General features: G+C 49.4%; 1 protein-coding gene and 1 non-coding gene across 2 annotated transcripts in view; one reads left to right on the plus strand and one right to left on the minus strand.

The window, feature by feature from the left end:
- Window positions 1-27169, minus strand: part of ITGAE (integrin subunit alpha E) — a 63591-nt gene that overhangs the window by 36001 nt on the left and 421 nt on the right. The window contains exons 2-6 of the mRNA XM_036269485.1: window positions 10490-10610; window positions 2977-3068; window positions 1402-1469; window positions 950-1067; window positions 328-483 (exon numbers count right to left, since the gene is read on the minus strand). Of these exons, the coding sequence (XP_036125378.1) occupies window positions 328-483; window positions 950-1067; window positions 1402-1469; window positions 2977-3068; window positions 10490-10610 (555 nt within the window). The remainder of the gene's footprint in view (window positions 1-327; window positions 484-949; window positions 1068-1401; window positions 1470-2976; window positions 3069-10489; window positions 10611-27169) is intronic.
- On the plus strand, window positions 12143-12249 carry LOC118635093. The gene has a single exon (XR_004960440.1). It is a non-coding gene; the product is annotated as a U6 spliceosomal RNA (small nuclear RNA).

Consider the following 27169-nt stretch of genomic DNA (forward strand, 5'->3'; position numbering starts at 1 on the left):
CAAGCCCCAAGGGCTCATTTCAGGGAAGAAGTCGGTAAAGTTCCTAAGGGCAAAGCCTTTGACTCAGAGGCAGAGAGAGCCAGGAGCAGCTGGGGCTCTGACTCTGTGGGCCACTCCCATTACTCCCATGCTCTGGGCCTCAGTTTCCCCATCTGTAAGATGGAGGAGGGCAGAGCTGGGACTGGCCAGGCCCGTAGAATCCAGCCAGTTGAATTCAGCCGCTGCTTCCCATCACCCAGACCTAGGCACCTCTCACCCCTGGAGGTCGCCAGCCTAGGCAACAGCCCTGAGAGCCTCTGGGAGCAACCCAGATCCGCCTCTTCTCACCAGCTCCTGCCTCCTCCTCCGCCTCCGCCACCTCCTCCTCCTCCTCCTCCTCCGCCTTCAGAGCCCGGCGCTGCCTGGCTGGATTCTCTGTGCTGCCTTTTTTGTTCCTATAGCAGTCTCCAGCATCCACATGTGTCTCAGGATCCAGGAGATTTTCTTTAAAAAGAACACACATGGAAGAGCTCAGAGTGAGACAGCCTCCTGTCCACCTGGGGCAAGCCTGCACTTAGCCCACTGGGGCCTAGGCCTGACTCGCCCTCTCCGGGCCCATGTCCCTCTGCATCCGCTGTGGGCCAGTGCCTCTTCTTTTTTCTTTTTTTTTATCCTCACCCGAGGACATTTTTCCATTTTTTGTTCAGATAGAGTGGGAGGGAGAGAGAGGAAGAGAGAGAGAGAGAAACATCGACATGAAGGGACACATCGAGTGGCTGCCACCCACACGACCAACCAGGGCCGGGGACAAACTGCAACCGAGGTACGTGCCCTTAGCGGGAACCGAACCCGGGTCTCTCTGTACTGCAGGCTGGCGCTCTAACCGCTGAGCCAAACCGGCTAGGGCCCAGTGCCTCTTCTTGGAGACCTCTTCAGAGCTGTCCAAGGCCAGGGAGTATCCAATCCTTACCAATGTCGTTGAAAGAGACCTGGGTCTGGGGACTGAGGTCAGGGGCCAGCAGGCTGCAGGTGCCCGTGAGTTCTGAGCTGAGGCTGTGGGGCCGCCGGCCCACCATCTGAATGCAGATCTGGGAAGAGGGAGAAAAGGAGAGGGGAAGTCTGGGTCACCCCCAGCCCAGGCCCCCTGGTCACCGCTACCCAGAACCAAGCGCCTCAACCAGGCAGGGGGTACAGGAACAGCGTGCTCACCCCTCACCGGGGGTAGGAGTTGGCGCCAGGGTCAGAGCTGAGGTGAGCACCTGGGTCAGTGGGCTGGGTCACATGAAATACCCAGTCAAAGCCTCAGTCAGCCCTGGAGCTGGCACCAGGAAGACAGTTGGGTTTGGCCCTGAGAATAACTTGCTAGTCAGGACTGGTATGAATACCGGTCTCCCCAAGGCCCTCCGCCCCATGCACACTTACCAAAACCCCGTGGTGGTTCCGGACCACTGTCACTCCCCGGTGCCTCCCCTTTGGGAGGGAGACATGCTCTGAAAGAGTTAAGCCCAGTGAGGTGGGAGGGGCACAGGAAGGCACCCTGGAGCCCAGGTCAGAGGGCACAGGGCCTGTGATGTCTGCCCTGTGCCAGCCTTGTTCCAGATGGTGACAGGGACCTAGAAATAACTGAGACCTGGTGCTTTCCCTCCAGGGGCTTGTCTGGTGGGGCAGTGGGTAGAGCAGCACTAGGTGGTGGGTGTGCAGCGCGGGGGAGGTGAGCAAGATGCCGAGGTGAACCCCCAACTCAAAGACCCATCTCTGGGGAATCTTACTGCCCCACAACCCCAGGGGCAGAGGTGCAGTTCCTTCCTCTCCCTTCCCAATGTGGGCCTCAGGAGACTTTCTTTTCTTTTTTTTCTTTATCGATTTTAGAGGGAGAGGGAGAGAGAGATAGAAACATTGATGAGCGAGAACATCGACTGGCCGCCTCCTGCATGCCCCCCACTGGGGATTAGACCCACAACCTGGGCATGTGCCCTGACAGGGAATCGAACCAGTGATCTCTTGGTGTATGGGTCAACACTCAACCACTGAGCCACACCAGCTGGATGAGACTGTCTCATTTTTGAGCCACTAGATCACTCTGTCACCCTGCTGGGCTATGTCTCCTTCTGAGGTTGTTCAACACAGTGCCTATCACAGAGACGGGGACTCTGCCCTACACAGTGGAGGGGTGTGTCAGCAAATGTGTGCCTGGAGTTGGACTGGGTAGGATGGGTAGAGTTTTGTTAGTAAGTAAATTTGGTCCATTCATTGGTTCATTCATTTATTCAATATGAATGAACATAGCATTTATTGAGCACCTAATATGTGCCAGGTCCCATGCTAGACATTAGGGTGGCCACAGTCAGACTGGGAGCAGAGGGGTGGACTCCACCGAGGTGTGATAAGTTGGGATAGGTTAGGTTTTGGAACTGGGGAAGTTGGGTGTGTATCTATGGTGCCACTAGTACTATTTGTGTGACCTTAGTCATACTGGTAACCAAAGGACTTCTCTGAACTGGAGCTTCCTCTTCTGTCACATGGTATGGTTTTGAGGATTAAAAGTGAATGAAGAAGTCCGGCTGGTGTGGCTCAGTGGTTGAGTGTTGTGGGCCCGATCCCCAGTGGGGGGCATGCAGGAGGCGGCCAGTCGATGTTTTCTCCCATCGATATTTCTATCTCTCTCTCCCTCTCCCTTCCTCTCTCTCTAAAATCAATAAAGAGGAAACAAAAATTTTAAATAAAAGTGAATGAAGAAGCATTTAGCATGCTAAAATACCCAATACATTTTAGGTATCATTTTTGTTGTTAGGATTGGGTCAGAAAAGGTGGGCTGGGATTATGGTTGGGTTGGGATGAGGTTGGGCATTGGAAGAGAAAATGAGCTGTGGGTGGTGGTGGAGTCTAGGCGGGAGGGACTGCATTAGATGGGGCTGGGGCTGGAATGGTTTGGGCTGGCTGAGTGGGACCCTTAAAAGGGGGTCCGGGGAGCATTCTCTGGAGCTGGGCCTGACTTACCTACAGGTTGGCAAAGAATCTCATGCTGGGTGAGGAAACATCGATGTAGGGACCCTGCTGTCCTTTTGGTTCCAGAGCTGGTGACCAGGAGCCTGAGAGGGAGGGTAGACGGCAAAGTTGAGCTGGTTGCTGATGCCCTTCTCCTCCCTGCCTGCAGCACAGTCTTCCCCCTCCAGGCCCGCAGGCCCGCAGGCTCCGTCTGGAAACTACGGGGAAGGTGCAGCCCCGGGAGGCGGCAGACTCCCGGCCCAGGACGGCGGATGTCGCATCACGCGGAAGGCATTGCTCAGCCTCTACCTTTCCGCAGCTCCGGGCAGGCAGTGGTTAGAGGCACCCCCTCTCTGCCCTCTGGCCCTCCCTGACAGAGACGGGGTGACCGTGGTGGTAAATAAAGGCTCTGCTCTTGGTGGCAGTGGGGGGACCAGGAAGCCACCAGCAGCACAGTGGGTTATACTGGGGGCAGTGATGGCTTTCCAGTGGCTGCCCCGCTGGCCTCAGTGACACTCTTTCCTGAGAAGAGCACGCTGGTGCCCCTCTCCTGTGAGTCAGTCAGAACTGGAGGCCTGGGGGGGCACCCCCGCCTGGGTAGGGCACCCCCGCCTGGGTAGGGCAGCCTCGACCTGCCCACCCCTGGCTCAGCCTAAACCTTCTCACTGCCCACACTGCCCAGGGGGGCTGGGCTGCCTGAGGCAGGAGGTGCGCCCCCATCCTAGGGTTGTGAGGAGGGGGTTTGGGGAAGGAGCCCTGCAGCTGGACTTGGTAACAGTGAACCCAGTCCGAGGTCTTCCTGCGGAGGACAGTCGGAAGCCACAGCAGACTTTACGCAAGGGAAGCACACGATTAGCCTATGGTTTGAAAGGTCATAATGAGGCTGTAGAGGGCTGGGGCTGGGCAGGAATGAGGTGCTGCCTCCCCTTCCTCACCTCCCATCACTCTACATCTTTAAAAATGATGAAACACATCCGTCAATTATCTCCACGGTTTACAGAATGATAACAACATCGACACCTGTGTGTGTGCCCTGCCAGCTTAACCCACCCCAAACTGGCTTCCACCCCAGGTCACCAGTGGTCCCCACATTGCCAGATCCAATGGACACCTTTCTGTCTTCATCTCCAACCTCTCAGCAGCCCTGGGCGTCAGTGACAATCTCCCCGAAACATTTTCTTCTAGATGTCCTCCTACTTTCCTACCTCTCTCTGCTACTCCGCTGGCTCCTCCGCTGTCTGACTTCCAAACGGAGTCCTGAGGCTGGGTCCCCTTTCCTTGCCAGCTCCCTCTCCCAGCGACCCCCCGCCGCCCCCCCGCCGCCCCACGGCTTCAATGCTGAGATTCCCACCTCTGTAAGTGCGGCCCTAGCGTCCCTCCACCAGAAGTCAGACCAGCCCAGCAGCAGAAAGCAGAATAATGTCCAGCTCGCCCCTGCACAGGACAAGGTGTCTGTGTCCTGATCTCCAGAACCTGTGCCTCTGCAACCTTCAGGGTCCCAGTGACTTTGTGGACTTGATTAAGTCAAGGATGGATATGGGGAGATTATCCTGGATTTTTTTTAAATTTAAATTTTATTTTCCAATGACAGCTTACATTCAATATTAATTTGTATCAGTTTCAGGTGTACAGCATAGTGGTTAGACAATCATGTCTAATCATGTACTTTACAAAGCGATCCCTCGATCCCTCGATAGTTCAACCAGGCACCAGACACAGTTATTACAATGTTACTGACTGTATTCCCTGTGCTGTACTTGACACCCCTGGGACTACTTTGTGACGACCAATCCGTACTTCTCAATCCCTTCGCCTTTTTTACCCAGCCCCCCAAACCCGCTCCCCTCTGGCAACCTTCAGCCTGTTCTCTGTATCCATGAGTCTGTTTCTGTGTTGTTTATTCATTTATTTTGTTCTCTAGATTACACATGTAAGTGATATCACATGGTGTCTTGGACTACTGAGTGGTCCCAATGGATAAGAGTCCTTATAAGAGGGAAGCAGGAGGGTCAGAGTCAGAGAAAGATTTGAAGATGCTACACTGCTGGTTTTAAAGACAGAGGAAGGAGCCCGGCCAGTGTGGCTCCGTGGTTGAGCATCGACCATGCACCAAGAGGTAGCTGGTCCGATTCCCAGGCAGGGCACATGCCCAGGTTGTGGGCCCGATCCTCAGGGGGGGGCATGCAGGGGGCGACCAGTCGATGTTCTCTCTCATCAATGTTTCTATCTCTCTCTCCCTCTCCCTTCCTCTCTCTCTAAAATCAATAAAGAAAAAGGAATATTTTTAAAATGGAGGAAGGGGTCACAAGCCAAAAAATGCAGGCAGCCTCTGGGAGCTGAAAGGCAAGGAAATGGATTCTCCCTGGGAGCCTCCAGACAGTACCCAGCCCTGCGACACGGTGAGACCCACGTTGGAGACTTCTGTCCTCCAGAGCTGAACAACAATGAACCTGTACTGTTTTAAGCCACCGAATGTATTATAATCTGTCGTGGCAGCAATAGGAAACTAATACAGTAGTCAGCTGCCCATTGCCTGATAGGCATCTCAAACTGAAAATGTCCAGAGCAGAACACATGATCTTGACCTCCCAAGCTGCCCCCTTCCGTCTTCCCCAGCGATGTATGGCGCCGCCAACCACTGCGTTCTACATCCCGAAGCCTGGGAGCATCCTTGCTTCACCCTTTCACTCACCCTACATCAAACCCGTCCGTAAACCCTGCTAGTTCCTTCTCCAAATTATATCTAGAGAGCATTTCTCTCTCTCTCTCTCTTTCTCTCTTTCTTTCTTTCTTTCTTTCTTTCTTTCTTTCTTTCTTTCTTTCTCTTTCTTTCTTTTTAATGTTTTTCCTTTATTGATTTTACAGAGAGAGGAAATGAGAGAGAGAGAGAGAAATATCGATGAGAGAGAACATCATTGGCCACCTCCTCCATGCCCCGCACTGGGGATCAGGCCCATAACCTGGGCGTGTGCCCTGACTAGGAATCAAACCAGTGACCTCTTGGTGTATGGGTCGACGCTCAACCACTGAACCACACCAGCCAGACTCTCTCTTTCTTTTTTTTTTTTTAATCCTCACCCAAGGACATTTTTTCCATTTTTTGTTCAGATAGAGTGGGAGCAAGAGAGAGAGAGAGAAACATCGATGTGAAAGGGACACATCGAGTGGCTGCCACCCACACAACCCAACCAGGGCTGGGGACAAACTGTAACCAAGGTAAGTGCCCTTAGCGGGAACCGAACCTGGGTCTCTCTGGACCGCAGGCCGACACTCTAACCGCTGAGCCAAACCGGCCAGGGTATCTTTTTTTAATGTATCAATATTATCAATTTATTTTAACAAACAGCAGTCAACATTCTTGGAAAATGTGACATCTTTCCTAACGTCAAAGTGAAAAATGTCAAGTCCAGAAATACTGTACATTTTGAAAACAAACAAAGAGGTAGTGGGAAACACATGATGAGACACTGAGATATATTTTAAAACAAAATAATTAAAAAGGGTGAGGCTGTGGCAGACACCAAACAGAACTAACACACAACCCCAAGTCCACACTGGGGAATCCGAAGCGCAGCCCCCAGGACAGACTGTGGACGTGTGAGCTGCAGAGCAAAGAGCAGTTCCTCTCTCCTTTCCCCGCCATCCTGGCCCCTCATCTTAAGCCTGCTCTATGGTAACAGCATCCTAACTGTTACTTTTTGTTTCCTAAATCTACTCTTGTAATTTTCACCAGGTCACTCCCTACCTCAGTAGCTTCCCCTGTGCTTAGAAAAAGAGTCCTGCCCTGGCCGGTTTGGCTCAGCAGTTAGAGCGTCGGCCTGCGGTCCAGAGAGACCCGGGTTCGGTTCCTGCTAAGGGCATGTACCTCGGTAGCAGTTTGTCCCCGGCTCTGGTTGGGTCATGCGGGTGGCAGCCACTCGATGTGTCCCTTTCACGTCGATGTTTCTCTCTCTCTCTCTCTCCCTCCCACTCTATCTGAACAAAAATGAAAAAATAAAAAAAGAGAAAAGAAAAAGAGTCCAACCTGGCTGGTGTGGCTCAGTGGATGGGGCGTCGTCCCGTGGACTGAGAGGTCCCTGCTCGATTCCCGGTGAGGGCACATGCCCAGGTTGCAGGCTTGATTGCCAGTAGGGGGTGTGCGGGAGGCAGCCAATGGATGCTTCTCTCTCACATTGAAGTTTCTATTTCTCTCTCTCTAAAAAATAAATTAAACATTTTTTTTTTTAAAGAGCCCATATCCTTGCTGCAGCCCACAGGGCCTTACGCAGTCCAGCCCCTTCCTTCCCTCGCCGAGCCCCAGCCACGCACTGCTGGCCCCTGCTCCCAGCCGGCCCAGCTCCTTCCAGCCTTGGCCCTCTGCCTTGCCGTGCCCTCTGCCTAGAACTCGCACCTCCCACTCCCCAAGGCTGGCTTGGCCTCCTCCAACTGTCACCTCCTCATACGTGCCTCAACCAGCCCCACCTCACCTTCAAGTCACCCTGTTTTATTTCCTTCAGAACTCATCACATCTGACAGTATTTTGTTTACATGTTTGTATCTGACTCCCCCACGGGCCTGTCAGCTCCCCAAGGATCTCGTCTCTCTGGTGTGCCAGCTTATCCCCAGGGTCCAGGGCAGTGCCAGGCACAAAGTGAGGGCTCGCTCAGTGTTTGCTGAGTGATGACTAAATGACAGCCCAGGCTGCAGGTAAGGGGACTAATCTCGGGCAGGGCCGAGGGGTGGAGAACCAGGTACAGCTGAACTCTGCAGGCTCTGCAGCTGAGCCCCCAAATTAGGTCAGCTGTTCAACAACTCTGCCTTTCTCCTCAGCACCCCCACCCCAGAGCCTGAGCCTCAGCCCTGGCCCAGCACCTCAGAACAGGGCTGTGCCCCAGACAGTGTTTTGGTGGGGTAGGTGCAGGCCTGGAACGGCCTCCGCTGTCCTTCCTCCTGCTGGCCTGTGCCCAAGCTCTTCCCTCTGCCTGAACCGCCCTTTCCTCCCTCTCCCTGCGAGCAGTCATCCCAAACCGCAGCTCCTCAGGAAGCCTTCCCAAAGGGAGCAACTTGACCCCTCCAAGTGGTCCAGGTGGCCCTAACTACCAGAACCACCCCCATCCCTGCCTTTTGTTCCCACCTAGGCTGTGGGTTCCCAAGAGACCACGGTGCAGCTGTGCAGGCTGTGTCCTGTGTTCCCACCGCCGCCCGGCAGGGCGCTCAGGCCTCGCTGTGGCCCGGGGCTCAGTCTGAGCTGCCTCTGCTGCCCCCTCTGTATCGCAGCACCATGCTGGGTGGCCTCTTGATCTCCAGGTTTGTTGACTGAGTGATTGGTAAATGAACTAAACAATAACTGAACCCACCACAGGCTGACCCCCATCTGATTAATTCACCCAACTCTAACCTGCCTCTGTTCTCCGTCTATTCCCACCCCCGCCGGGAAGGCCTTCCTTCCATTCCACTCCATTCCCCCAGTAGCAGCCAAGCCCTGGGTGCTGGGCCAGCCCTGGCGGTATGTGTGAGGAGGACAGGACGCGAGGGGCGCATCCTCTCATGCACAGCACAGCACCTGCTCCTCTGTGGCCTGGTGGCCGGCAGAGCACTTCCTGCCGCGAGCAGCGGGCGCGTGGTCTCTGGCTGGAACCCAGGAGTGCCTCCCACCACATCCTCCCATGAGCCTCCATCCGCTTCACAAGTGTTCAGGGACCTTTTCATGAGCCCCACCCCTTGGTGGGCTCAGAGCCTTCTGTTCTGGGGGCTTCAAGCTCCCCTCCTCCACCATGTGTCCTTTTAGCTCAGCTTCTGAGGGAGGGAGCCTTAAGTCTGTGGGGCCTGGAGCTGGGGAGGGCCCTGCAGAGCTGCTGGTGGGAGGGAGCTCAGACGGAGATGGTCACAGATGACTCAGACTGAAACCCGGCCTTCCCAAGCACGCGTGGAGCAATCAGAACACGCACGCACACGTTTGAAAAGCCAAACTAAGCCAGCGCATCGTAAGCTGTGATGAGTGTGAGGATGTGCGTCTGCTTTCTCACTACTGTGCCCTCAGGACCAGGCTCGCTGTAGATGCTCCATACAAATGTTTGCTGAGTGAAAGACTGTTGCATGTATTGTTCTACAACTTGCCTTTTTCTCCTTACCATGTTTCCAGATTGATCTAGGTTCATAACACTGCACACCTTTCATTCATTTGACCTGCAGCTACTACTGATGGTATGATTTGCAGCGTGTTTCTGCCATTTTTGGAGCGCTGACCGTTTCCAGTCTTTCGCCATTCCACGCAGGGCCACCATAAATACCCTGACCTGAGAATTCCTCTAGGGCTGGACCTGGGAGTGGAATTACTGAGTCCAAGGCCACATGCATCTTCAATTTGACCACACATGGCAAACTCACCAAGGTGGCTACACCAATTTACGTTCTTGAAAGTTCCTGTACAACCACATCCTTACCAACAGAATGCTAATCTGATTTAGTTTTTTGCTTATCTAATGAGTGGGTATAGAAGATATTTTAAAAATACAAGATAACATTATTGAGGTTTAATTTGGCCAGAAACTATGCTAAACCCTTTAGGTGCAAGAACTCAACTAGTCTTTGCCTCAGCCCTGTGAGGCAGGTGACTCCCACACCACTGGAGATGAGAAGCCAGGCTGGGGGTGGGGGATGGGGAGGAGCGTTGCTACAGAGTGAAGCTGCCACTGAACCACGGCTGCCAGACCCACAGCTGCCTCCTAGCCACCACGCCCTCTTGCCTCAGTTTCCTTAAAAACATTTTTTTTTTCTTTATTGATTTTTTAGAGAGAGAGGAAGGGAGAAGGAGAGATAGAAACATCGAAGAGAGAGAACATCGATCAGCCACTTCCTGCATGTCCCCCACTGGAGATGTGGCCCACAACCTGGGCATGTGCCTGACTGGGAATCGAATCGGCAACCTCTTGGTGCATGGGTCAATGCTCAACCACTGAGCCACACCAGCCGGGCTCAGTTTCCTTTTTTTTTTTTTAATCCCTCACCTGAGGATATTTTTCTACTTATTATCAGAGACAGTGGGAGGGAGGGAGAAAGAGGGAGAGAGAAACATCGATGTGATAGAGCCACATCGACTGGTTGTCTCCTGCACAACCCAACCAGGGCCGGGGACAAACTGTAACCGAGGTACGTGCCCTTGACTGGAATCAAACCCGCAACTCATTGGTCTGCGGGCCGATGCTCTAACTGCTGAGCCAAACCGGCCAGGGCTTAGTTTCCATTTTTAAAAAATATTTTTATCACTGTCTTCTACATTGAGCATGTAGCACTTTTGTAAGAGACAAAAGATCCTTAATAAACTTTATTTTAGAATAGTTTTGAAGTCCCCTTACCCCTATCTCAGCAGTAAAGAAAGAGACCGGTGAGGAGAGGGGCCGGGTGAACTGGCCTGGGGCTCACATTCTCTCCTGCACGCCCTTGGGAAAGGACAAGGAGGTTCTCCCCAGACTGTGGGGGGAGGTGCCAAGGCCTCCTCTGGGGCCCCCACAGTCCTCACGCTGCCTGTCTGCTGGGTCCCACTCACCAGGTCTGGTTGCTGCTGGGGTCTTGGTGCAAAAGGGAGCTGAGCACATAAGGCCCGTCGCCCGCGGGAGTCACCCAGGTCCAGGCCACATCCACGGTGAAGGCTCCCAGAGGAGCCAGGCCTATGAAGGAAAGAGGAATATTTAACAAAACAGGTACCTGTTGAGGCTGTGGCTGCGCCTTTTTGCCAGTTATTCTATCAAGTCCTGCAGTGTCACCATCCCCATTGTACAGATGAGAAAAGTGAGACCCTCAAGGACTATTTTTTTCATGGGAACAGAACTGGAATGCAGAGGCCCTGAGCCTCCTACTGAACCTAGTTGTGTCAGCACCAAGATCCCTCAGCAGGAGGCCTGGTTCTCCCCACCAGAAACACTTCCCACCTTCTCATACCTCCCACCATGCACTTCCTGTACCTGTCACTGTGTCTTTGTACCAATGTTAAAATAGACACTGAGCCCTGGCCAGTTTGGCTCAGCAGTTAGAGCATCGGCCTGTGGTCCAGAGAGACCCGGGTTCGGTTCCCGCTAAGGGCACATACCTCGGTTGCAGTTTGTCCCCGGCCCTGGTTGGGTCATGTGGGTGGCAGCTACTCGATATGTCCCTTTCACGTTGATGTTTCTCTCTCTCTCTCTCTCTCTCCCTCCCACTCTATCTGAATAAAAAATAGAAAAATGTCCTTGGGTGAGGATAAAAAAAAATAGACAGTGAGCCCCAGGGTGAGTGTCTGCATATATTCAGGCTATGTATCCCCAAGTGACTCAAGAGAAAACATTTTCTCAGAAATACCTGCACACAAGAATGCTTATACAGCTTTATTTGCAACAGTCCCAAACTGGAAACAACCCAAATATCCATCCACTGGGGAAGGGATAAACTAACTGTTGTATATGCATACACTGGAATACTACTCAGGAGTGAAAAGGAATGGGCAGCTAACACACACAGCAATATGGGTGAATCACAAATATCATTATGTTGATTGAAAGAAGCCTTACATGTAAAATTTAATGAACATAACAGTCTGAGGAATAGAGTAGACCCAGAGACGTGGAAGTAGGGTACAGACTGCCAACCCTCAAAAGAGGGGGTTGTGGGGGAAGGGAAGAGATAAACCACAGAACTTACATGCATGTAAGCATAACCCATGGACATGGACAACAAAGCTGAGAATGGGGTGGGGGGGATGGGGAGGAGGGTGACAATGGGGAAAAAAAGGAGAAACATCTGTAACAAAAATTAAATTAAAAATAAAAAAGTACCACACAAAAATAAGAAAGACGCCTTACATAAAAGAGTATTACTGTGTAATTCCATTTATGTAATGTCCTAGAGCCAGCTAAACTAATCTATAGTAAAAAATATTATTGCCTGGGGGATTAATTTAGATGGGACAGGAAGGAACTTTCTGGGGTGATGCAAAGACCTTGTATCTTATTGGAGTTTGGATTACAAAGGTGTGTTCATTTGTCAAAAACACACTGAATGATCCACTTAAAATGTGTGTGTTTTACTGTATACAAATGTTACCTCAAAAAAAAAAAAACTTATATAGGTATTGAACTCTAGTTGATATGTATGCTGAAATGTGAAGAGAGGACGTGTGCTGATGTCTGCAACTTACTTTGAAATGCATCAAAATATAAGATGCCTTGTGCTGGCTTTGGCAGCACATTTACTAACACTGGAACCATACAGAGAAGGTTAGCACAGCCCCTGTGCAAGGATGACATGCAAATCCGTGAAGCGTTCCATATTAAAAAAAAATCTATCTATCTATCTATCTATCTATCTATCTATCTATCTATCTATCTATCTATCTCCCGGCTGGTGTGGCTCAGTGGTTGAGTGTCTACCCATGCACCGAGAGGTTGGTCACCGGTTCAATTCCTGGTCAGGACACATGCTCAGGTTGTGGGCCAAATCCCCAGTGGGGGACATGTAGGAGGCGGCCAATCGATGTTCTCTCTCATCGATGTTTCTATCTCTCTCCCTCTCCCTTCCTCTCATTCTAAAATCAGTAAGAACAAAAAAATAGCCCTGGCCGGTTTGGCTCAGCGGTTAGAGCGTCAGCCCGCCGTCCAGAGAGACCCGGGTTCGGTTACCGCTAAGGGTACGTACCTCGGTTGCAGTTTGTCTCGGCCCTGGTTGGGGTCGTGTGGGTGGCAACCACTCGATGTGTCTCTCTCACATTGATGTTTCTCTCTCTCCCTCCCATGCTATCTGAACAAAAATGGAAAAATGTCCTCAGGTGAAGGGAAAAAAAAAAAAAAATATATATATATATATATATATATATATATATAAATAAATGGTATTTATACATCGATGTTTCTCTCTCTTTCTCCCCCTTCCTCTCTCTCTAAGTCAATTAAAAATATATATAAATCTAGCCCTGGCCAGTTTGGTTCAGCGGTTGGAGCGTCGGCCTGCGGTCCTGAGAGACCTGGGTTCGGTTCCCGCTAAGGGCGCGTACCTCGGTTGCAGTTTGTCCCCGGCCCTGGTCGGTTGTGCGCGTGGCAGCCACTCGATGTGTTCCTTTCACATCGATGTTTCTCTCTCTCTCTCTGTTCCTCTCTCTCCCTCCCACTCTACCTGAACAAAAAATGGAAAAATGTCCTCAGGTGAGGATAAAAAAAAAAAAATATATATATATATATAAATCTATATTATATGTAATATCTGTGATAATGCAAAAATAAAATGTTGACAATTGTAAAATCTAAGTGTGATATGTGGATGTTCACTGTACAATTTTTTCAAGTTTTCTGTATGTTTAAGCTTTTTCATTAAAAGTTTCTTGGGGAGCCCTGGCCAGTTTGGCTCAGCTGTTAGAACATCAGCCTGTAGATTAACAAGCTGCAGGTTTGATTCCAGTCAAGGGCACATACCTCGTTTGCAGTTTGTCCCCGGCCCTGGTCGGGGTCATGTGGGAGGCAACCAGTCGATGTGTCTCTCTCACATAGATGTTTCTCTTTCTCCCTCCCTCCCTCCAACTCTATCTGGTGATAAATAGAAAAATATCCTCAGGTGAGGATTAAAAAAAATTTTTTTTCTTGGGGAAATTGACGTATCCAGATTGCACCCCAAAGACAGAACTGGGGGAGGCCTCAATGGACTGTGTGCAATCTTTTCATTCTTGTTTTAGAAGAGTATCTCATTATTTCATTCCAAAACTATTTTTTAATTATAAATGAGGTCAAGCCTCTTAAGTTCATTTATTGCCCATTCACATACGTTATCCTTTTTTTTTTTTCTTTAATCTTCAACTGAGAATATTTTCCCATTGATTTTCAGATAGAGTGGGAAGGAGGGCGGGAGTGAGGGAGTGAGGGAGAGAGAGAAACATTGATGTGAGAGACACATCGATTGGTTGCTTCCTGCACGACCCTGACCAGGGCCAGGGATCAAACCTGCAACTGAGGTACGTGCCCTTGACCAAGATCAAACCTGACATTATTTAGTCCGCCGTCTGATGCTCTAAACACTGAGCAAACCAGCTAGGGCTACATTATTCATTTTTATGAGGTACTTACTGTTTTTTTATTCATTTGTAAGAGCTTTTTGAATCCAAAGAAATTGTCAATGTTTCTCACTTAGCTATTTAGCATATGGTATTTTTTTTCCCAAGTCTACATTTTTTATGGAGTCAAATTATTATTTTTTCTTTTCTTTTCAACATTTAATATTTGTCATTTATTAAGGTCATGGATATGTGTCATACATTAAGGCTTCAGAGTTCCAGTAAACCCACTCAAAACTAAAAATTATGGGGCAAGTATTAGGAGAATGCTCTGAGAAATGACAGCTTAGCTTAATGCCTTATGTCTGAATGCAGATGACAAGATACTTTTTCTCCATTAGCCTGCTGACCAGATAAAGAAACGGTTTCTAGAACACATCTGCTTCAGTGATCACATACAAGAAAGAGAAAATGGCTTAAAGCTCATTCTAAAATAAATTCACAATTGGAACAAATTAAAAAGTCTAAACAAATCTAATGTGTACCTATTCTCAAAAAGAGACTGTTCAACTTATCAGGAATTGAATGAAAAGTTTTCTAGTATGAACTCTATCTTTGATTTAGGCACAGCTTACCACATTTGAAATAGTTTTATTTACCTAATTCAGGTTTTAGTTTTTTTCTCCAGTTTTTATTAATTTATTTTTGTTACAGATGTTTCTCCTTTCCTCCCCATCCCACCCTCCCCCCTTATTTTTTCTTTATGACTCAAGTTCTGTGTCATGCTTCCCTATTCAGAGGCTATTTCTTTCAATTCACTGTTTTCTTTGACATTGTCTTTGTTTCATTTCTTATGCTTGAATCTTTGATTCATCTAGATTTTCTTTCTGTGCATGGAGTGAAATAGGGATTCAGCTTTACTTTTTCTTCCCCCAAATGAAATTATCTCAACATTATCCCCACAGATTTGAAATACGACCTTTATCATTCTTAGAATTCTCATATGCATCTGGGCCTCTGCAAAGACTCAGTTCTGCCCCACTAGCCTCATTGTTTCTTACTTGGACATGTTCCTTCGTCCCCTGAGCTTGTTCTCTGCCAAGGCTTGTCCTTCTGTACCAGCTAAAAGAGAGATTTTTTTTTTCTTTTTCATTTATTGTTTTTTTGTTTTGTTTTGTTTTGTTTTGAGAGAGAGCGAGAGAGAAAGATTGATTTGTTGTTATGCGTTCACTAGTTGATTCCTGTATGTGCCCTGACTGGGGATGGAACCTGCAACCTTGGCGTATCGGGACGACGCTCTAACCCACTGAGCTGCCCAGCTAGGGCTTGCCAGAAAGAATTCTTAAAAGCATGGTCTGACCACGTCACTCCACGGTTTAAAAGGTTCTATTTACATGGAAAAGGCCAGTAAAGTTCAATCTATAGACTAACTTGTTCAATTACTGTTTGAACGTAATGGCTTTTTGCCATAATGGCTCTTAAAAAGCTATACCACTTTTTGAACAACACTCCTATTTTATGATAGAATAATGACTTTTTCTTCCCTGAATATACCAAATAAACATGCCAGAACGAGTGATATTCTGACATCCCACTTTCAGGGAATAAACACATTCGCCAGTTTACTTTAATGGAACAGTTTCTAGCCGACATATCCTAAGGAACGGCTTGGCATTGCTGGCCAGGTTTGGATAAACCCCAAAGGCTTAGTTTTGCAGAAGCATGCCACCTGGGAGGGCTGAAGAGGTAGCGTCTTCTCTGGCTCTGCAGCCTGCTGAGTATGTGAGCCATTTCCATGTGTTTCAAAGTGCTTTTAGGTTTAGTACTTCCTTTGCCCTCAAGGTATTTTTCTAGGCTATAACTTCATTTTTAAATAAAAATAAAGGTTTGGTGGTTTTTTCCTGAAAGATAGGCATGAGTCTCCAGAAGGTTGAAAAACAGTGAAGAAAAGGTGTAGAATAAAATGTACCTTCTCAATGACTCCCTCACACCTATCCTACACCACCCATGTTAAGTCTTCATTCTCTCCTTTAACAAGAACAATAAACCCTCATTACAGGAAGTTGTATATGTAGACTGTATCTTTAATTCAAATTACTGTTTTTTTTTTAATATAAATTTGATTTATGGGTCAATTAATAAATTTTTCCATCATTAAAAATTGTTTGGGGCCCTGGCTGGTTTGGCTCAGCAGTCAGAGCGTCGGCCCGTGGACTGGAGAGTTCCGGGTTCAGTTCTTGCTAAGGGCATGTGTCTCGGTTGCGGTTTGTCCCCGCCCCGGTTGGGGTCGTGTGGGTGGCAGCCAGTCGATGTGTATCTCTCACGTCAATGTTTCTCGCTCTCTCTTCTTCCCTCTCTCCCTCCCACTCTATCTGAAGATAAATGCAGAAAAAAATGTCCTCTGGTGAGGATAAAAAATGAATATAAAATAAATAAAAAATTGTTTAGGTATTGGGTTAGATGGACTGTATCACAATTTTTCATTGAAATTGATGGGAATATTTTTTCTCATGAATGGCTTTTCCATTAGCAGTAGAGTTTTAGGAACTAATTAAAGTGAGTAAGCAAAGTGTAGGTTTGTAGACTATGCTATATTTTATATATAAGAGAAGAAAATATACACATACAAATAAGTTGTGTTTCATTCACCAGGAAGATATAACAATTTAAAATCTATATGCATCCAATAGCATGGCTTTAAAATATACATAACAAAAATGTACTGAATTAAAAGAGAAAGTACAAAAATCAAGAACCAAAGTGGGAGACTGTAATGTTTTAACAAATCTTTTATATTAGCTCTAAAAGCCCACAAAAAATCATTAAGAATACAAAAATCTGAACACCATTAACAAGCTTGATTTAATTGACTAAGCAGGACACTGTACCCAACAATGGTAAAATAAGCATTCTTTGACATGCACATAAAACATTTACCAAAATTGACCATATGCAGGCCCCATTAATAAATGTCAGTAGTTCGAAATAATTCAGAACATGTTCTCGAACTCCAGTGAAATTAAACTAGAGATCAATAACAAAAAGAAAACTTTAAAAAATGAGCATTTTGGAAATTAACACACTTCTAAGTAACCTAGGATCAAAGATGAAATCACAGTGAAAACTCGAAAATATGTTGAACGGAATGAGAATTAAGATATGACAACTCAAAACTCGTGGGAGGCCTCTGCAGCCTGGGGGAATGACTCAGCACACGGCCGGAGGCTGTCTTCTCAGCTCTCTCCCCAGAGCCACCAACCCCAGACTCTTCTCACGCACTCTGCCCTCCCTCTGCCCGAGCCTAGGATGCCAGAGAAAAGAATCTGGAGTTCTGGCTGACACTGGCCTGAGACACTGCATCAGCCTGAGGTGGTCCCGAGGCAGTGACCACGGTGGCTCACACCCACATGGCGGAGTGACAGGGGAAGTCACAGCGGCAGACAGACCTGTGTAGAAGTTGACCTCGTGGGGTCATAGGAAAACCGTGGCAGGAAACACACCCAGTGCCACAGTGATTGATGTTGGAAGTGAGCCATATACACCGTTCGAAATGCAAGTCACTTTTCTTTTAGAAATACCTTCACCTTTATATGATTTAATAACTCCAAAGTAAAAACAAAGTGGGAAACAGTTAAGGCAGTGTTTAGAGGACATGCACAGCCTTCAATGCATATGTTAAACAAGAAGAAAAGCTAACAGTTAATCATTGAAGCTTCCACCTCAAGAAGTTAAAAGAATAGCAAATCAAACCCAAAGAAAGGATAGGAAGGAAGATATAAGCATACATCAACAAAACAGAAAACTAACCTATAATAGGGAACATCAACAACAAAAAATTTTTTTTTAATCAATAAAACCAATAAACCCTTAGCAAACTGACCAAGAAAAAAAAGAGTTCTGGCCGGTTTGGCTCAGCGGTTAGAGCGTTGGCCTGTGGTCCAGAGAGACCCGGGTTCGGTTCCCGCTAAGGGCATGTACCTCGGTTGCAGTTTGTCCCCAGCCCTGGTTGGTCGTGTGGGTGGCAGCCACTCAATGTGTCCCTTTCACATCAATGTTTCTCTCTCTCTCTCTCTCTCTCTTCCTCCTGCTCTATCTGAACAACAACAACAAAAAGAGCACATACACAAATGACCAACATGAACGGGAAAAAGGACATCGGAATAGACCCTCAGACATTTCAGAAACAATGAGAGGATAGAATTTTACCAGTGAGCTTGACAATTTTAGTGAAATGGACAAATTCCTTAAAATAAAAATTTACCAAAATCGACAAAAGAAGTGTAATCTGAATAATCCCATATAAAAGAATAGGGATCCATTATGAAATCCTTAGGAGGAACTCCAGGCCCAGTAAACTCTTCCAAACATTTGAAGAAGAAACACCAACCTTACAAAAACTATTCCAGAGAACAGTTTTCCAGTAATTTTACGGGGCTCGCATAACACTGATATAAACTCCAACAAGAGCAACACATGAAAGGAAATTGATAATCTCTCTCCTGAACATACATGCAAAAATCCTAAGCAATATTTTAACCAAATCCAGGGATATATAAAAAGCATAAAATATCATAGCCAAATGGAGTTTATTTCAGGAGTGAAAGGGTGGTTTGACATTTGAAAATAATATATTCATCACATTAACAGAAAAAAAAATCATATGATGGTTATGATAGGTGCAGAAAAGGACATTTGATACAATCCGTTACTGATTTGTGACTTGAAAAATTGTAGCAAGCTAGAAAGAGAAGATATTTCTTTTATCTGATCAAGAACATCCACGAAAGCCTTCAGCAAACATCGTGGGTCACGATGAGTCATGGAAAGCCTTCTAAAATCAGGAATGAGACGGGAGTGCCCACTCTCACCACTTTATTCAACATTTTACTGGAGGTCTCAGAGCAGTAAGAAAAGAAAAAAAAATACAAAGCATAAAGATTTGAAAGGAAAAAATGAAACTGTTATTTGCACATGACATGATTAGGTGGACTGAAAAAGCCAACAGACCCACAGACCAACACTGGGACTTAAGTACCTTTAGCAAGGCCACTGGGTACAATATACAAAGAACTAGGTACTTCTCATACGAACAATGATCAAATAAAAAATGAAAATTTTTAAAAGGTGCCATTAACAAGATATTAAAAAGTCCAATGCCTAGACAGACATCTAACTGAAGATAAATAAAACCTCAACACGAAAACTATAAAAGATTGAGAGAGATTACAGAGATCTAAACAAATGGAGAAATAGATCATGTTCTTCTATTGGAAGACTCAATACTGTTGTCAATTATGATCTACAAACCCAGTTAGAATCCCAGAAAATCAATAGGGGAGGGGTGTGTTAACAAGCCAATTAAAATTTTTTTATGAGGCTCTGGCCGGGTAGCTCAGTCCATTAGAACATCATCCCCATTCACCAAGGTTGTGGGTTTGATCCCCAGCCAGGGCACATACAAGAATCAACCAATGAATAGATAAGTGAGTGAAACAAATTGATGTTTCTCTCTCTCCCCCCCAAATCAATAAAAAAAATTATAAAAAACTTATATGAACATGCATAGAGCAACAATTCTTTACAGAAGAATTATTACTAATGAATGTGAGAGGAATAATAAAATCATAAAACAATTTTGCAAGCCATTATATAATAAATTAACTCGGGCCATGGTCATCAACGGATGCAGTTGCTCAATGAATTTGGCAGAGAACTTTACAATTAGGCTGACACCCCTAGGCCCCCTAGTCAACCTTAGTGTCCCCAGATGGGTCCCTAGGCATATGTGTGTCCTGCTGTGACACCTTGGGAAGGACTCAGGGGCCCAAGACTCTACATTTCTAACAAGTTCCCAAGCGACATCTAAGCTGCTGGTCATTAGACCACACTTTGAGTAGCAAGTGCGCACAATACTTCAGCAAAGGAAACAAAAAGAAGCAGGAAGTGTGGCGAAACCCTCAGAACTGTTTAGAGTACTTTGCCAAAAATGTTAACCCTGAGTTTAATGAAGTCATTAGCACTAACTTCCAGGTTTGGGGAAGTTTAGGAGCTGGAAGAACCAATCACACCAAGGAGAAGCAAACATGCAAATCCTGAACAAAATGGTGTGCAAGTGCCCAGCTCTGCAGAGCAAGGGCTTGAAAAAGACACCTCAGGCGTCCCTTTGGATCTTGAACAAACTATCAAAGACAGGAAGGTCTGCCCTGGTCGGTTTGGCTCAGCGGTTAGAGCGTCGGCCTGCGGTCCAGAGACACGGTTCGGTCCCGCCAAGGGCATGTACCTCGGTTGCAGTTTGTCCTCGGGCCTGGTTGGGTCGTGCGGGTGGCAACTCCCTTTCACGTCGATGTTTCTCTCTCTTGCTCTTCCTCTCTCTCTCTCCCACTCTATCTGAAAACGAAAAAAATGTCCTCAGGTGAGGATCAAAAAAAGCAAAGACAGGAGGGTCTGACTATGGACGGAGTAGAAAATGATTATCAAGGAATGACTGGTGACGAAAACTTTGCAGCTATGTAAGAAAAGATCCACGTATATCAGAAATGTGTGCTGAAGCATTTAGGGGTGAAATGACAGATTTATTTTAAAAGAATGCTTCTGAAGCATGAATGTGCAAACAGATCACCCAAGTATCCTGTTAAAATGCAGCTTCTGCTTCAGCGGGTCAGGGAGTGGGGCTGAGATCCTAGTCTGACAATCTCTAAGTGACACCACGCTGCTGGTCCCCAGACCAAATTTTGAACAGCAAGTCTTTAAAATGCTTTGGCAAAAGCAACAAAAGAAGCATTGCAATACATGCAGCAAGTGTGAAGGGTCATCTGCGTGCCGGGTATATTGGGCTCATTGTTGTTGTTTTCTTTATTTTGGAACATGCTTAAAACTTTGTTATCAAAAACCAACCTTCCAGCTTGGCTAGTGTGGCTCAGTGGTTGAGGTTCAATCCCCAGTCAGGGCACACGCCCAGGTTATGGGCTTGATCCCTGGCGAGGGGCGTGCAGGAGGCAGCCAACCAATGTTTCTCTCTCTCCCTTCCTTTTTCTCTAAAAATCAATAAAAACATATCAAAAGGAAACCACCACCACCTTCCAGTAGCTCGAGGAGGAGGCAGAGTGTGAGAGACTCGGAGGGCAGATCTCTTCTCTCCATCCCCAGCGCCTCTCCCTGAGCCGGCACAAAGTGGGCACCTGTACTTCATTCTTCCCGTCATCCCTCCGCCTTACCCAGAATGATCTGTGTTGACTCACAAGATACAATGCACTAAGATAAAACCTGCTTTAAAATAATGGGGCAGGTAGGATGAAAAAACAAAGAAGGCAGAAGACAAATAATCGTTAGAAAAAGAGCAGTGAAGGGAGGGAGGGATCCGATCAAACCCAGGAGGAGCCCAGGAGCCAACCTGTGTACCGACCAGAGCCAACACTTTCTACGATGGGCCCACTTCATTTTACTTATTTTTTAAATATATTTTTATTGATTTCAGAGAGAGGAAGGGAGAGGAGAGATAGAAACATTGATGAGAGAGAAACATCGATCTGCTGTCTCCTGCACGGGGATGGAGCCTGAAACCAGGCAAGTGACCTGACGGAGAATCAAACCTGCGGACCTCTGGGTGCCTGGGATGACGCTCAATGCAGAGCTACACCCGCTGGGCTGGGTGATGGGCCCACTTTGGTCCCTGAGCACAGCACAGGCACACAACAGGCATTTCACCAAGCTATCTGTCAAAGAAATGGGTTAATAAATGAACTTTCTTGAAGTCAACATAAGGATGAAAATGCTCGGTTATATCATTCAAGGCACCTACAAAACTGGGGGAGAAATCCAAAACCTATTCTGGTGAAGCAGAAAATAACAGACAACCAGAAAAGGTTTTCCCTGAGGGTTCTCTTAGCAAGAACAATGAATGAATTGGGACAGGGTGGGGTAACAAAATAACATGGAATAAACCTGCACACCCCGCCCTGGGCTGTCATTCAAGTCCTCCAGCCAGTGCCCCACAGTGGAAGGTGGACAATGGAAGCAGCCAGGAGCTCCTCCCCGTTTGGGGGCCTCCTACCCGCCCCAGCCCTCTCAGGTACACATTTGCACGGATCTTAGCCTCCTGAGCACTCCTTTGAGGCTGTCTCCTGGCTCCTCCTCAGCCCCACCATGTGCTTCCTCCCGAAAGCCTTCCCGACCTCCAGACCCGTGCCTGGCCACTCGGTATCCCACAAGCCTTTTCTCACAATCTGGAATTACCATGCTCATCTCGTTTACTTACTGCCTGACTGCCCCCCACCACGAGGAAGCCTCCAAGGGCAAAGACTGTGTGTCATGGCAGGGCCTGATATGGGGTCTACACAGGTTAGGTGCTGGGTGGGTGAAGGGGGCTCAAAGACCCCCTGTGGCCTACCCATGTGCCCTCTGGGACTCCAGATGAAGACCCCAAGTGGGGAAGGGGGAGCACTGTCCTCTGTGAACACAGAGTTTAGATAAAGGACGTCCGCAGGGAATTTGGACTTGGGCTCTTTGGCCCATTTCCTGCTGAGTCCTGTGTTTCCTGGTCAGCAGGCTGGGTAAGAGTGGACATCAGCACCCCCACAGGAGAACTTTTTACTATCTCTGTAACTTAGACGTGACTTAAAACCCCTGAGATAAGTCTAGTGTTCTCAACGGGCACCCATGGTGCCTCCCTGCCCAGCCCAAGGCCCCGTCTGCCAGGTCTGCTCTCCAGCTATGCTCAGCTCCTCCACACCCCTCCCTGAGCACCATCTGCATACGTCCCGCCTCTGGGCCTTTGCATAAGCGGTGCCATGCCCAGCCAGCCTTCCTCAGCATTTTCCACTCTGCCGCATCCTTCCGGGGGCCCTGCTCAGGCACCCCCTGCCCCAGGAGCTGATCCAGATTCCCAGCCAGAGTAACTCACTGGTGCCTGAGACCCTGGCCACCCTGTGGTGTCTCTGTCTGGCTCTGACTAAATCCTGTCTGGGTCAGAGTGATTTGTGATTAAGTGTGTGTCCCCCAAACTGTGATCTGCTCTGAGTCATCCATGACAACCCCCACCCCCACCACTGCAGAGCCCGGCTCAGCATAGGGCCAGGCCCAAAGGAGGTGTCCTGGAAATGTCAAGGTGGGCCGATGCCCATCCCCTCCTCACCCCATGCCAGCCATATTTCCAATGTGTTTGACTGAGAGGCCTCGGTGCAAGATCCCTGAGGGGTGGGAAAGGGGAGTGGAGACGATCACAGTGATCTCAGAACCTGCTGCCTCCCAGGCACCGTGCTGGGTGCTGGCCTTGGAGAGGTCCAGGGATTTGCTCGAGGTCCACGGGTGAATTTGTGCCTGGGGCCCAGGTCTGCCGAATTCCAAAGCCTCATCAAACGCTTGAGGGACTGGTACTCAGACAGCAGGGTCACAGAGCCCCCAGAGGCCGTAAGGCTCCCAGTTGTGCTAGTAGCTCACTGAGCCTGGGCTGAGCTGGGGTTTAGAGGGCTAGTTAGTAGGTCAGTGAGAACCTGTGTGTGCGTGTGGGGGTGGGGGTGGGGTGTGTGTGCTGAGCTTTCCCAGCCACCAAGCCCTCCATGCCTGGGTCCGCCAGGGGTGAGTCATCTTGCTGGAGCAGACTTCCCCCAAACCCGACATTAACCTTTGCTCCAGCTGCCCCTACATCTGATAGTCCCTTCCCTTCCCACTTCCCACTGGGACTCAGAAAAAATAGCATCGCTCCCAGAGGAAGGCAGTCTTGAGTTCAAATCCTGACTCTGCCACGGAGTCACCGAAGGACGTCGGGCTCGTCACCCCACCTCGGTTTCCCCATCTGGGAGGTGGGGCTGTGCAGATCACAGGGGGCTCCATGTGTGGGTGCTGACTTTAGTGTCATAACCACAGGGAGGCCTGTCTGCCAGCCTTGCCCGCCGTCGCACGCCCCGCCTAGGCTGTCAGACAGGAGCACCTGCTGAGCTAGTGTCTGTCACCACACTGTCCCCAGGGCCACCTCCCCCAGGCTGTTTCCAGCCACAGGGCGCTGAGTCAGACCAAGACCCTCCCTCCATCCTGTCAGCCACCACTGCTGGTCCCTCGTCCCCACCTCCCATGCCACACTGGGCATTTAGATACACAGTCCCCCCCCACACACTTCTGTTTTAGCAAACTGAGCCCAGGGGCATGGTTCACCCACACTTACACCAGGAGCCCGCTGTGGACCTGGGACTAGACCCAGAACACCCGGCTGAGCCTTGCGGGGGCTATGCTAAGAGGCGTCTGCAGAGCCATCGTGGGGAGCAGTCACCCCTGGGCCCACCCACCTTGGTCTTTCCCACGGAGCCTCAGCATCTCAGCACCAGCCCTCCCTCACCGTCGGGCCGCCCAGCGGCGGTGCCAGGTCCGGAGCACTCGCCGTGCCAGCTCTGTGCTAAGCGCTTGTGGGTTTTCAGATGTTCCTCCTATTTCTCGAGTCCTCTTCTGCACACTCACCTGCCCAGCACCCCTGGACGGGACCACGACAGCCCTGTCCTCGCTGGCTGGCCTCTTGGCCTCCACGCAACAGGAAGTACCCCACCCACACTGTCCCCTCAGCCTGGCCGCCCACATGCCCCCATACACAGCCTACGAGACAACCTCCCGGAGAAGGTGAGGGACTCGGAGTTCCCACATGGCCTGCACCCCGACCTGGCTTGCCCACAAACACGGCACTTCTCTGACATTTTACCTCTGCCAAAAATGTCCTTTCCCCTTCTCCATGTGTGAGACCTGAAGGCATCCTCCAGGGACCTTCCCTGTGGGGCTAGAGGGGTTAGTGTGCATGTCTGTGGCCTTGCTTTCCACATAGGCCGGGGACAGGGCCCACTGTGTCCTGGTTGTGGGGGTCAGGCAATGTCAGTGGACCTCACCCTGCATTTCCCTAAACAGACTCCCCACACCACGTCTTTGTCCATACTGGTTCTCCTCCACAGAAAGCCCTCCCCCACCCTCAGGGCCACCTCGGACACACAGCCCCGACCCCAGTGACCAGGGTTTTCTACCACAAATGTGTACACAGACCTGGGGTGGTGCCCCAGGCAGAGATGGGTCCGACAGTGCCCGAGCAGGGTCCAGCAGGACCACGGGCCTCAGCCTGAAGGTGGAGCCACCCGAGCAGGCCCTGCACTCGGCTCCTTCGCCGCTGGAAGGCTCTGTAGGCTGACAGCGAGCTCCCTTCTTCACACGAGGGATGTAGACTCAACCTCAGACCTTGGGAGGAGAAGTGAGCAGCTGTGGTCACAGAATGGGTCAGGGGTGGACTGACCTGGGTAGCAGAGAGATGAGGAAGCTGCAGTTTCAGTATGTCTGCGTATCTATCTGCGCCTGACTCAAAGCCTCCCTCAGACAATTAATGTTATCGCATTTGCTCCCAGAAATGAGAAGTGGACATCCCCACAGTGGGTGGCCTGGGAAGAGTGGAAGGTCAAGGTCAGGCCAGTAGCCTAGAGAGGCCCAGCCAGGCACCTGGGCCTGGGGTCCCAGAGAGGGAGTTCCTCTCACCCTCCCCAGAACCTGCTGGTCACTTTCTCAGACTTTCCCCAATCCTCAACACTCAGGGCTATTTCCACCTCCTCCAGGAAGCTCTCCAGGATTAGTCCATCCCTGTATCAGGACCTTATGGCTTAGAGCAAAACTGTCACAATGTCATTTCTCCCACCCAAACTGGAGCTGTTGGGGCCCTAATCCCACATCCTTCCCATACTTAGCTCAATTGTGTAATCTCATTGCAAGCCCACTCTATCTTGCCCTTTTTTTTTTTATCCTCACCTGAGGACATGTTTGCATTTATCTTCAGATAGAGTGGGAGAGAGAGAGGGAGGGAGAGAAACATCCACGTGAGAGAGACGCATCAACTGGCTGCCACCCACACAACCCAAACAGGGGCTGGGGATGAACTGCAACTGAGGTACGTGCCCGTAGCGGGAACCGAACCCAAGACTCTCTGGTCCGTGGGCCAACGCTCTAACCGCTGAGCCAACCCGGCCAGAGGCTATCTTGCTCTCTGCTGTCCATCAGCTGGGGGAGCGCCTAGGCCTCAGAAGGGGTTTGATAAACGTCATCTGGCTTGGTATGTCTGAAAAAGGGCTGGTCATTCCAGAGGTCCCGGGAGGCAAACAAGCGGAGCCATGAGTGATGCCAGGGTTGCTGCCCAGGCCCCGGGAGTTCTAGAGCTGGGAGGCTCAGTGGCCTGGGCTGGACTCTCATTTCTACTGCGTGTCTGTAACCCTCGACAGTCCCTGCTCCTCTGGGCCCCGGTCACCTCATTGGGAGGCTCCGAACCAGAATTTAAACATCTTCTCCAGACATTCTTGGTGTTGGGGGATCAAAGCCATAAGCTATGAAAAGAGTGAGACCCTCTCCACAGACCTTATGTATCTGAAAAGAAAGGTAAGTCTACACTGTAAAAGAAGGACAAGAAAGCTCAACAAAGTTCTGGCATTTCACTGACTATTTTGATGTTTCTGTAATATCACCAATTAGAATGTGTCCCCAGATACATGCTCCGCTGGTGCCCTGCACAGGCCTGGCCTGCCTCTTGGAGACCTGGCACTGTGGGGGATGCTAATCCCGAGTCCCTCCCAGCATGGACTCAGCGCTCAGACCCTGGTGCTCACTTGCGGCCATGGCCCACCCCTCAGGAGAACTCACTCCCCCAGGAGCCCTGCAACTACTGTGCCCGATGTCCATCTCACTCTTCCGTCAAGCTTCTGAGCAGAGCAGGAGACCCCAGGAAGCCCGCCAGATCACCAGGCAGGACGGCCCTGGCCTCACTTGATCTGAGCAGTCTCTAGGGGCCGGCTGACTGTGCTCCATCCATCCCTGCGGCCATGCGGGCAGGTACGGGCTCAGGGCTGGGCTTGCTTGCCCCAAGCGGCTTCCACGGGAGGTTTAAAGGCCAGAATGGACCTTCCAGATAGTGGGAAGAGGAAATGTCCCTCTCCCCCTACCATACACACAAATCCTTACATTGGCTCCAACATCAGGACAGGAAGCAGACTCACTCCCCCAGAGCCTTCTGCATCACCCTCTGCCACACAGACCCACACCTGTCCCTTGTCAACGCTCACGTTCTCACAGGGCCCTCGCCTTCATCAGCTAACTCCTGGTCTGCAGAAGGGTGCTCTGCTGGGGGGAGGAGGCACCGCCAGCCTCCACTGAAAACAAGCTCAGCAGAGCCCTGAGGACCTGTTCAGTGGGAGTGTCACGGGGAGAGGGCCTGGCTGG

The sequence above is a fragment of the Molossus molossus genome, unplaced genomic scaffold (genome assembly GCF_014108415.1).
Source record: "Molossus molossus isolate mMolMol1 unplaced genomic scaffold, mMolMol1.p scaffold_m16_p_19, whole genome shotgun sequence".
NCBI lineage: Eukaryota > Metazoa > Chordata > Mammalia > Chiroptera > Molossidae > Molossus > Molossus molossus.